At 39.9% G+C, this 12,508-nt stretch overlaps 1 protein-coding gene across 1 annotated transcript; it reads left to right on the plus strand.

The window, feature by feature from the left end:
* Window positions 1-11,595: 11,595 nt before the first annotated feature.
* LOC115730895 lies at window positions 11,596-12,508 on the plus strand. Its single transcript, XM_030661514.2, has 2 exons — window positions 11,596-12,231; window positions 12,437-12,508. The coding sequence occupies exons 1-2, from the start codon at window positions 11,596-11,598 to the stop codon at window positions 12,506-12,508; spliced, it is 708 nt and encodes a 235-aa protein (XP_030517374.2).

Genomic DNA, 12,508 nt, shown 5'->3' on the forward strand with positions numbered 1-12,508 from the left:
GCAAGTAGATCTAAGCTCTAGAGATCCCCCTTGTCGATCTTAGGGGGGTCCTTGGTGGGAACTGGGAAGTGATGAAGATCGGTGATGGTTGGCCAACCCCATGTATACAATTTCTACTTCGATCTGATGTACGCTATTTTAAAGCATGACCGAGTGGTCATAATGATAGAGTAGACTTTGATGTCACGGATCATGCAGATCACACGTTCCCAGAACACGAAATGTTTGGACATTGCCAATACATCAAAATTGCAAGTATATATCAAAGTTAGGATAGCTTGGCTGGATAAATAATTTCAAAAGTGAAAACACAAAACCCAGTGGGTACTAATATAGCGGAAAAGTGTTAGAAAAGTTATAAATCTATTGCATTTGTTTCTTTTTAGTCTTAAATCTTTTAATTGTGTCAATTTAGTATTAAATCTTTTGACCTAGAGCAAATTCAGTCATTCCGATTATTTGTTATCAAATATTGTTGGCATGGATGCTAGACGGCCTACGTGACATGACCGGTACCTGCGTGAACATTTTCTAATAATATGTTTGTAACTTTTGAATTTTCTTTGTTTCTTTTTTTTTTCTTTTTTTGTCCTCTTTCCTTTGGTGGGAGGAGAGCGAGGGTTGACCTCGCCCTGGCCCAAGTGATGCTAGCCTCGCCCAAGCGATGTCGACCTCGTCGTGAGTCGCTTGGGCTAGGGCAGCAATGCTTGGGCCAGGGCGAGGCCCACCCTTGCCCGGGCCATGTCGGGCTAGGGCGAACGCCGGCAAGGCCGATCGTCCCTTGTGGCTAGTGAGTGCCATTTGGGCCCGTGGGCCCGGAACCGGCCCGTTGACCGGGCCCACGGTTCCCGGAAACGCGGAACCGGCCCGGAACCGGCGGTTCCGGCCGGTTCCGAACCGCAAAAAAAAAAAAAAAAAAAGATGGTGGGCCGGGGCGGAGAGCCGTTGGGCTCTCGCCCCGGCCCCCCCTCTCCCCCCGTGCCCGCTTTGGGCCGTTGTTAACGTGCAACGGCCAAATTGGCGTTGTTAGCCAATTTGGCCGTTGCTTTTCATTTTTTAAAAAAAAATAATAAAAAAAAAATGATTCTTGCCTATAAATACATATGCTTCCCCTTTCATTTTTGTCACAAATTCTCTCGAACAATCTTTCGAATTCTCTCCGAAATCCTCTCAAATCGCTCAAATTCTCCCAATTCTCTCAATCCCGATCAATTCTCTCAAAAAATGGCAAGTGGAAGCGTAAATGCCGACAAGGGCAAGATGGCTATGGGAGATTCCGACTATCCCTTTCATGAATACGATCCTCGTGAGTATGCAAGTTGGGAAGACGACGACGATAATATTAACTATGTCCCGATTCCGAACGTCGAGCACATCCCAACACAAGAAAGTCTTCATCCTCCCACCGGTGTCGAAGAAACGTCAACGGCAAATGAGCCGGAACGGAAGGGCCGAGATAATACATCGGACTTGTGGCTACACTTCGACAAGGTACGTGATGAAGTCGAAGGTAAGTATAATGTAAAATGTAAATATTGTTCGCAAACTTATAAATTCACGAAAGGAGACGGTTACGGAACATTCCGTCGGCATTTGACGAAAAAACATCCAACGCAAGCGGGGATCGACAATACGCAACAACAAATTTCCGGGTACGTCACTTCTAAGCCTCATCCTTTATTTCGTTTCACTCAAGCACTTTATAAACAAACATTAGGTGAATATGTTGCCCTTGATCATGCTCCGTTTAATACTTGGTGAAAATTTTAATATGAAATATTTGATAAATACTTGCGTTGGTTTCGCAAGCGCCAACTATTCCAAAAAATACTCTTAAACGCGAAGTTTTTCATCTTTATAAAAAAGGAAAAAAATCTTTAGCAAAATTTTTTGCGGAATTCAATGGACGTGTGCATATAGGTAGCGATATTTGGAGTGATCCTTGGCAAATTCATTGTTATATGGGTGTCACGTGTCATTGGATAGATGACAATTGGATGATTCAAAAAAGACTTATTGCATTCCGAGTTTTTGATGAAAGCCATTCGGCTCATAATATTTATAGAATAATTAGGCAAGTTTTAGAAGAATATAATTTAATAAATAAAGTATTTTCAATTGGTTTTGATAATGCCGCCGCAAATACCGCTTCTATTCCCGAATTAGAAAATATTTGCAAACCCACTTTTGGCGGACAATTTTTTCACATTAGATGTGCTTGTCATATTTTAAATTTATGTGTACAAAATGGTTTACGAACTCTTGACACGTCTCTCGCCCCAATAAAAAGTGCAATTAAATTTTTATGGAGTCGTCCCCAATGTATGAAATCATGGGGAAAATTTTGTAAACAAAATGGGAGAAGGCCAAGAAGATTTCCAAAAGATATTCCGACTCGTTGGAATTCTACGTACGAGTTGCTTCGGCAAACTTTTGAATATAAAGATTTATTATGTATGTTTATTTCACAAAATATTCCCGAAATTACTTTACTTCCTCAACATTGGGACGTTTGCAAGAAAATTTTAGATATTTTGAAAATTTTTAATGATGCTACTAAGACTTTATCTGGTATTTATTATCCTACAACGCATTTATTTTTAATAGAGTGTGTTAATATTAGTAGTGTTTTTAGTGAATATGAAAAAGATACCGAATTAGGTCAAACTATTTTAGTAATGCGAGAAAAATGGTTGCATTATTATTTGCAAATTCCTCTTGTCTATTTAGTTGGTATTGTTTTTGATCCACGTATTAAATTAGACGGTTTACAAGATTATTTGAATGTGTATTATCATGATTGTTTACATTTGGATGATTCAATAGATATTTTAAATATATTAGGACATGTTAAAGAATCTATAGTAGCATTATATGGAGAATTTTGTAGTAGATATGGTTTAAGTGATTCCGGATCTTTACAATCTACCGCCTCACGTAGCGAAGGTGGTAGTTCACTTAGTAGAGGGTATAATATGCTTAAGAGTAGGCAAAAAAAAAAAAAGGGGCAACGGGTAATATTTCTGAATTAGAAAAATATTTAACCACTCAATTTGAGTTTCGTGATGCAGAACATAGTACAGATTTCGAAATCCTGAAGTGGTGGAAGAGTCACCAAATCGAGTATCCAGTTCTCGCCCTCATCGCTCGTCAAATATTAGCAACCCCTTCTTCAACGGTTGCAGTTGAACAAGCATTTAGTTCTGGAGGATTAATTTTGGACTCTCGCCGTTCAAGATTAAGCCCGGACTCGTGGAAGCTTAAGCTTGTGTCGGCGATTGGACGAGGGCGAAATATCGACACCAAGAGTTAGATCGTGAACACGAATTTTTTAGCGATGATGTTGGAGATACCACCGCCACGGGTACCACAACGGGTAGCGACGATTGACGATGAGGTAAGTTGGGGTTCTCAAAGGTAAAAAGAACTACATGGGCTTTGATTCTTCTATCCCCAAGAAGATATGTAGGTCGCTTAATGATAATTCATTAAGTTCAAGCCCATTCCTTCTTTTTTTTTTTTCCCATATTTTATTACAATGTACAATTTAATTGTATTTTATAATTTATAATTTATTATATTTATTTTATTATTTATTATTTTAAAAATTATTATTAAAAATGAATCGGAATGAACCGGAACCGCCGGTTCAGAAGCTGAACCGGAACCGGCCCGGGAACCGGCCCGGAACCGCCGGTTCCGGTTCGGAACCGGAACCGCCATTTTTCACGGCCGGTTCCTGAACCGGAACCGGCGGTTCCACCGAACCGGCCGCGTCTACTTGTGGCTGCGAGGGCCACCTTCGCCGGTGATGGCCATGTTGGCCACTAGAGGAAAGAGGAGGGAAAAATAGGGTAAAATAAAAGAAAGGAAGAAGAGAAAGAAAAAAAAATAATTCTAAGATTATTAAAATATTATTGAAAGAATGTCCGCGTCGGAGCTGGCCGTGCCACGTAGGTCTGTGTCTAAGTCAGCAATATCCGGTAAAAATTAGTCGGAATGACTCAATTGGTTCTAGGTAAAAAGATTTAGGACTAAATTGGCTCAATTAAAAAAGTTGATGACAAAATTGGCATAAATGCAATAGGATTAGGACCTTTATAACACTTCACCCCACCCACCCACGCACGCACACCCCCCACCCGCCCCCCCCCAAAAAAAAATTATAGTTGTGCATTCTTGTTTAACCATGAAGAGGACTCTAGATCATATCACATGCAACCCTAGATAAAACGACCAAATATATCTTTATCATATGAACTAAACATAAATAAAATCCTTTTGAACCAGAAATTACGTACCCTCCTTCGAGAACCTTCCCAAGAAGTTCGAGAGCAAGAGCCTGCGAACTCTTGATGGAATAATCCAAATAGACGATGTAAGTCTGCGAACTTTGCATAAAAAGAAATCGTTAGTACGGAGAAGCGCTAAATAATCATTTTAGTCGATATTTGTTTTAAAACTTGCATGAAACATTTCATTAGCACAAAATAATTTACTATAGCTTTTTTCACCAAACCTTAAAATATTGTCTGAATTTCCAAAAATCATGAAAAATATATATGTTGCTATACGCGTAAGAATTTTCATGTGGTGAAAGTTTTTGGGTGTCGCACATTTGAAAAAAAAGAAGAAGTCAAAATGCGCGAGCCGCAATATTTTTGATTAAACGAAACAAAATGAAAAGATCAATCTGAAAAAAAAGGGTGTTGTTGCCTTTCTTTCTCCAAGATTTTGCGCATGGCAACGGCAATTGAACAGCAAGATGAGAAACGAACAGAGGACAAGCACCCTAACGAAGATTGGACAGCATTGAGGGAGCAGGAGTTGTTGTCCCCATTGAAGGTTTCTTTCTTTTCCTGAAAAGAAAGAGATTTGTCTGACCTCGAACTAGAGAATGTAATCTGAGAGACAAGTTAAAATTTCTTGTTGGATGAGGCATGATAGAATTGAGTTTATATCAAGGGCTTGCCAAGTAAAGTGGCCTTGCATTGATACACGATTCCAATTTGACGCCACACGTGCCAAAAAAATAAAATAAAAAAGCAATAAAATAATAAGCGGGAAAAACAAGAAAAAAGAAAGTTTAATTGGACAGTATTAGTTACCGTGGGTAAATAAAGCACTTGGTTGCAAGGGAAAAATTACCGAAAAAGTTCTAAACATATTGCAATTGTGTAAATTCAGTTCTAAACTTTATTTTTGTCAATTTAATTCTAAATCTTTTGTAATTGTACCAATTTAGTCTACTTTGCCGGTCGGTCCTGACGTGAAAAATTTCTAATAAGATCTTAATTTTTTTTCTTCTTTTTTTTTTTTTTTTTTTTTTTTCCCTTCCTCTTCCCGCTTTGGCCAACGAGGGTCGCCGGAGCTCACCGGCAAGGGTTTCGTGGCCCCCAACGTGCCTCGCCTAGCCTAGGCGAGGCCATAGCAACTACGGGAGAGGGCGGTCTCGCCATGGCCTCGCCCATGGTTGGCAAGGCCATGGTCGAGCCTCACGAAACCCTCGTGAAGCATGGCCGGCCTAGCCTTGTGGCCGCGGGCAAAGGTGGCCATGGCCTCGCCACCGGCGGGTGAGGCTGCCCTCGTCGGTGGCCTCCATGGCCTTGCCCAGCCCGAGCGAGGCCTTTTTAGGTCGTGAAGCCTTTGCTAGCTATAGCTCCCTCGGCACAGCCAGAAGAGGAAGGAAAAGATGAACAAAGAAAGAGAACATAAAGAATAAAAAAGGAAGAAAGATTGAAAAAAATTATTAAAAATTGTGCACCTCAGTCCTGGTCGGTAAAGTAGAGTGAATTGACACAATTGCAAAAATTTTAGGACTCAATTGATAAAAAAAATAATTTAGTACTGAATTGACATAATTGCAATATGTTTAAAACTTTTTTTTTTTTGTAACTCTCCCAATTACAAAAGTCAAGAAAGACAGAATTTGATTGCACATAACAAATTTGAGAGGACAAAACCACACAAATTTAGAAAGTTAAGAGGATTTGATTGCCCCAAATAAAAATTAGAGGACCAAAGACGAAGGGCCTACACGAGATGATGATGAGACACTGATCTAATCCTATCAATCAGTCAAAAGTCAAACTGAAGATTTGTTGTCTGTCATGATTTTCTTGTTAGAAAAATATTAACCCACCCATCCTCTTTCCTTACCATTCAAACCAATCTGTGATCGAATTCCACATTTCAAGCTTCTTTTTCTTGTTAATATGATTTTTAAACAATACTTAGTCATGAAAAGATCTTAATCCACCAGCTTAACCCAATTTTTTTTTTTGTCAGTCTCTCTTTTTCTCCTAATGAAATTAGCCCATTGTTCTTATCTTCAATTATGGCCAAGCGTTATCTTTTAATTCAATATTTTATCAATAAAATCAGATTTTTTTACTCGGTTCAATTGATATTATCTCCATTGAAACCCATGTCTGAACGAGCCTTGTCCCACTCTACTCGAAGAGAGCTTTATGAAGATGACGTCCAAGAGAAGGGAAGCGTCCGTGGAGACCCCTTGATCGGGCGTGGGCATGTCCATGGTAGTTCCGCCAACAGGGCTTGTGATTATCATGTGACCGGAGCATAGAGTGCGGCATGTGGCTGCGGCACGTGTTAGTTCTAAATGCTATTAATGCGATTCGATGCAAGGCATAATGCCAAAGGTAACTCTAATGTTTTCGTTTAGGAGTCAGGGTCCATCCTTAATTTTTAGCTAATGAATGATTAAATGGAGTAGCCAAACTTTAGCCGTCAATGACTTCCGATTGCAACTAGGTGGCTTTGCTTCCTGGCCATGAAGAGGTCGCCTCACGAACATGCCATGACTAGACCATGACGCGACCTCATCGACATTAGTTAGTGATTAGGTAGGAGCAGCAATTTGCCATTTTGTCGTTTTCCAAATTTGGCAAGGAATTTCTTTGGCCCAACTTAGCTGGTCATTGATTTTATTTTGGGAATATACAAAAAACATGCCTCAATTTTGACTCAATGACCACTTGAAAGCTGCTAGCCCGACAGTCCGACAAGATTATCGGTTATTTCTGACAAAAAAATCTCCCAATAAATGAGCGCTTTATGCAAAACACGAGGTAATGATGTGTGTATTTACGGTTGAGATTGTATCGTTTTTGACAGTATTGTGAGGGAAACATTTCCTATGACCACTTATGTGCCTTTATTCTTACAAATAAAATTCACATACATATAAGCAAGACTCGCATCGAAAAGACGAAATTTTCCCTCCTTGAAAAATCAGTTTTAGCATCTTGCTTTGAATTTGTGTGGTCTAGTTTTTAGTTGATTGGAGTGTTTCTGATGTTTGTGAGAATCTAGAACTTGAGGGTGTGTCTTTTTGGAAAGAAATTGGCCTTATTGGAATTGTTGATGTTTGCGAGTGGTCATTAGAAAATATATTAATATTTCACCCTTTTATAGCAAATACCGTTAGTCTCTCATTGCAAATGCTTCATTCATTGGTTTTCTCCTTAAATCATGTAGTTTGGTCTGCATTGTCTGAATGGGAGGATTCGTCTTCTACGATGATGATTGCCAAGGAAGCGAAAAGAGACAACTCAGCACCTAGAATTGCACGGTTGATTGGGATGTTGTGAGATTGTTAACTCAGAATCCAAAGGTCACTTATTTGATTCTCACTAATTGCATGCAAAGTGTTTTCTGGATGAGGATCATTTTCACATGTTAAAGGCCTGAACTTAAATGGTATTTGAGTTTGGTATTTAGGGTACATTTGGTTCAGCTTTTCCAAGGAGCTTCGGAGGCCCAAATTCTTGTAAGGTGTTTCGCAAGAGTTTTTGGGACTCCATTGGGCAAATGCTAGCATTTGAAATGTTGGAGAATGTTGAAAGCCCAAGGCAGGTGGGGACCTGCATACTTGTGGTAGCCGAGTCTCCATACTTATGTCCTTGAACTATAAAAAAAAAAAAAAGGGGAAAGGGAGAGAGAGAGCCAATCGCTGGCTTTCTAAAAGTGCTTCTGCCGTGGGAGTTTTGTTGGAGTGCCCCATCTTATGCAGTGGCATTCTGAGGTAGATCGAAAGGGTGCAATGAGTTCTGTATTTCTTCTACATGTGGAGAACTATCTTAATTGGTTCTTGGATGTCTTAGAATCTCAAATTGAATAGAGATCACTCTTCCGGGACATGGCATGTTGAACTTGGTCTCTCTCTCTCTCTCTCTCTCATGCTTGTTTCCAAAGCATAAAATACAAGGTTTTACTTTTGTCTCGATTGTTGTCTTAGATAACAAGATTGGTCAGGAACAGTGTAACTTCAGAAGGGACCAAGTAATCAAGTACCTTAGCCACCAAAGCAGCATCTTCCATCAAGTGGCTTTACTCTATGTGAAACCTGCACAGGAGCCTGCTCTTACAGTAGTCTTAGAGGTGATGATTTAAATATTTTGAGTGATTCTCCTATCTCATCATACGAAATAGAAATCATTCAGGGTTGGCAACCCAACTTTTTGTAATTTCGTAGTAATCATGATTTAGACCGTAAGATTTGACTAAGAGATTGTTGCTCGTCCTATCCTACAACCTCGTGGTTTCCTCTAACTCTCAACAAGAGAAACTCTTGAACGTATCCTGGAACTGTCGAACCACATTTGCCCGGAGTTAGAAGACTGCGAGTTTGCGTAGTATATTGCATTTGTAGAGGGTTAGCAATCATATTTTTTGCTGTTTGTTTTGATAACGAAGCACTTTTATGGAAATAAAACCAAATTTCTATTGAATACACAAGATGTCCACATCTGAAAGAAACAGCTAACCAGAGAACAAGAAGACATTGTGCATAAATTGAACAAACAGAAAAAAACTTAGCTCAGTCAGTACCAGGTTTAGAACAAGGCAATATTAACTTTTTGACAATTAAGTTCCACGCGGGAGAAAAAGGGAGTTCTTTCCATGTTTTATTTGTAAAGATGGCATTAAGTTCTCTGTGAATATGAAAATTCTTCTTGTTCTAATTGTATGACCTGTATTGTAGTGAACTGGCTTTGAGAGTACTGTTTAAGACTGACTGATTTGTCAAACAAGACCATGCATGCGCTTCCTCCCCTTTCCTTCATGAAGTTCGAGATACTTTCCAGTGTGTTGGGGTTTTGTTCTTTATTACAGTCTGTGCTCGCTAACAATCTTCACGGTATTATTATACAAGGAATAAAACAGGGACTGCTCAATGCTCGAGGATTCAGTTTCTTGGTTGAAATCATACATAAGAAGCACAGGGAAGACAGGCGTTTAGCAGTCAAGAGAGCATTTCTTCCTGTTGATGGAGATGGAATCGCTCGTTCACTTTCACCGGAAAATTAAAATGAGAATCAATGCAAATGTCGTTGGGAGGATGAGTAAATGGTTATTAATAATTTCATGGGAAAGCTGCAGATTGTTTATCGATCATATAGCTATAATCCTGTCGTTGGTATGTTAGGTCAAAAATGAAGCCTTCAGGCTTAAGTACACCCCAAGTGTCATAAGTTGTATACGGCGCTCACTTTAGTGTCAAAACTTCTAAATCGATCACTTTAGTGCTAAGTTTTTGTAATTTTGATCACTTAAGTGCCAACTTCTTTTAAAAACGATCACTTTAGTGCCGGAGCTGACGTGGCTTGCCGAAAATTCGACACGTGCTATTTTTTATTAATATTTGAGAGACGTAGCTTGGTGAATTTGACACTAAAGTGATCGTTTTTTAAAAGAAATTGGCACTTAAGTGATCGAAGTTACAAAAACTTAGTACTAGAGTGATCGATTTGGAAGTTTTGGCACTAAAGTGATCGAAGTTACAAAAATTTAGCACTAAAGTGATCGATTTGAAAGTTTTGGCACTAAAGTGAGCGCCGTACACAACTTATGGCACTTGGGGTGTACTTAAGCCAAGCCTTCACGGAAAGCTGTTTTGTTTAAGCTGGCCTGCTCATTTTGTTTATGAAATTCGATATTTCATAGGTGACGGATGGCCTGAGCAAAGTTTATCTTTCCCTACATTTTCTTCATTTTTGTTTATCTTTTATCAAGTTTTCTTTTTTAGAATACTTTATTTTCTCCTTCTAAAGTGTCAAAGCTTTAATTTAAAACTTTCGAAAGGAAATGCTAGAAAGAAACCGGTATTAGAAAGAGAGCTACTCTTCCAAAATTTGTACAAATTCCAAATTTCTATCACCTTGGTATGAGAATACGGGGATCCAAGCACGAGCATCTGGGTCTCGACCTCGGGCAGCTGTCTACCTCGGGCAGTTGGGGACTCTGTGTCCCATACTCGTTTCCTTGCCTACCCGAATCCAAGTTACTGAAGCTCAAACAATGCATTTTTATTTTGGAAAAAAAAAGGGAAAATTTTCATTCCCAAACGATGAAAAGTATTTCGTGGATCTTCTTCAGATCTCAGTCAAACACTGGAGAATATTGTTATTTTCCTGAAAATATAACCAAATTCTTATTGGCACAAAGTGAGCGCCATGCGAAACTTTTGACATTTTTAGTGTCCTTACGCTTTTGTTTTTATAATTAAGCACTTTATGGAAATATAACCAAATTCCTAGTGAGGACGCAAGTAGTCCACAGCTGAACGGCGCAGCTAACCATAAGACAACAGGACATTGCTAAAAACCTGGACACATAGAAGAAAGTTAGTCCAGTTAGTACCTGGCTTAGAACAAGGCTCTATAACTTTTGACCATTCGTTCCAATGATATTTGCATCACTGTATTTCAAATAAGTTCCACGTGAGGAAAAAGGGAGGTCTTCGCTTGTTTTCTTAGTAAATATGAATCTTAATACGCTATTTGCAGATTGCATTAAGTTCTTTGTGAATAAGAATATTCTTTTAATTTTTGCACATGCAAGCCCCATGCATGATGACTATTCTGCAAAGGCTGAGGTTTTCATCGATAAAGATGCTTACCACATGTAGCAATCAAAGCAAAGAATGCAACTTAATCTTTGAAGAGCTTTAACTTTTTGAGCTCGTTTAGAAAGGAACTCCTGTAATTTTAGATTGATAAATCATCTTTTGGGGGTGTCTTTGGATGATTTTCGTGATTTAAGTGTACGGCTTATATTGGAATGACCGATTTTGAGAATACTGTTTAAAACTGACTGAATTGTCAAACGAGAGTATCGTTGAAAGAAAAGAATTCACAAATTGAAGTGGATAATTAGCAAGCGGGTTTGGAAAAGAAATTGTCGTTTGTGCCGGGTTGCTCTCCCTCCACCGTTGCAATATTTCTTCCTGGGGTGCTTTCTGTAGAAGCGTTGGCGTTTGCTCTTCAAGGCATTCACCCTGATCATAGGAGGTCTTCTGCAGTGTATAAAGTAGGTCATTTCGATGGAAGTTGAATCGTTCGCTTCATCTCAAAATCAAAATGAATTATCGTCGGGAAGATGCGTGGTGGTTATCATTAATGCATGGGAAATGAGCTCCTCTCCTCGATGAAGAGACTGCGTGTGATGTTTCCCCGTAAACCAGACTCTTCACTGTTTCATCATCCAAGGTTTCTTCTTTTTTGCGCTATATATACCTGCATTGCCCCTGCGTTTTTTCCCCACTAAGCACAATCGACCAAAAACGAAAACATGGCGTCAGGCAAAGTAAGCTTGAAGCTTCTGGTCGACAAGAGCAACCGAACGGTGCTCTTTGCTGAAGCAAGCAAAGATTTTGTCGACTTCCTCTTGCACATCCCCGCGCTGCCGGTCGGGACGGTGGTCCGGCTCCTTGCCCAAACCGGGATGGCGGGCAGTGTAGGCAATCTCTACGGCAGTATCGAGAAACTGAACGAGGTGGACATCACGTCTTCCAAGAAAGACGTCCCGTTGAAACCCAAAGCACCCGCCTTTCTCTCGGCAATCCCATTTCTATCGCCTTGGACATCGTCCTTAGACTCAACTCCGAAAACCTACTACAGGTGCCCTTACCATCCAGACTATGTCGCTGAGGACCCTTCCGCAAAATGTCCTCAGTGCGATCATTCCATGAACAACACATTCATTCTTGTCCAATCGCCGGCTGGTAAACTGACGGCTGCTGCGGCATCAGCAGCTGAGTCAGACGGTAAGGGCGGTTTTGTGCAAGGGGTGGCGACGTACATGGTGATGGACGATCTGGCGGTCAAGCCGATGTCGACTATTTCGAGCATTACTATGCTGAACCAGTTCAACGTGAAGGAGATTGGGCATCTTGAGGAGAAGGTGATCAGCTTTGGAATGGATGAGGTAAGCCCATGCCAGTCCTCGCTACTCGGATACGTTAAGGTTTTAGTAGCTCAAACTTCCTAACTCAACAGTTTGTGTGGAAAAATGATACTTGCTCTCTACCTCCAAAATATTCTCGCAAATATTTGTTAATCTAATTTTTTTTTTGTTACAATCATTTAGAGATTAACCATTCTTTTTAATTATTTGTTTTGTAACTTTGAAGGGCATGAAGTTGTTGAGGGCTTCATTTCACTCCAAGAAGGTTCTCACTAACGTCTTCCTCGGGGAGAAGTGA

Source organism: Rhodamnia argentea, chromosome 8 (genome assembly GCF_020921035.1).
Source record: "Rhodamnia argentea isolate NSW1041297 chromosome 8, ASM2092103v1, whole genome shotgun sequence".
In the NCBI taxonomy this organism is placed as follows: Eukaryota; Viridiplantae; Streptophyta; class Magnoliopsida; order Myrtales; family Myrtaceae; genus Rhodamnia; species Rhodamnia argentea.

Bases quoted from the DNA above. Each gene is read 5' to 3' on its own strand.
- LOC115730895 (XM_030661514.2), top strand. From the start codon at position 11,596: ATGGCGTCAGGCAAAGTAAGCTTGAAGCTTCTGGTCGACAAGAGCAAC. The intron at 12,232-12,436 runs GTAAGCCCATGC...GTAACTTTGAAG, and splicing joins TCAGCTTTGGAATGGATGAG to GGCATGAAGTTGTTGAGGGC.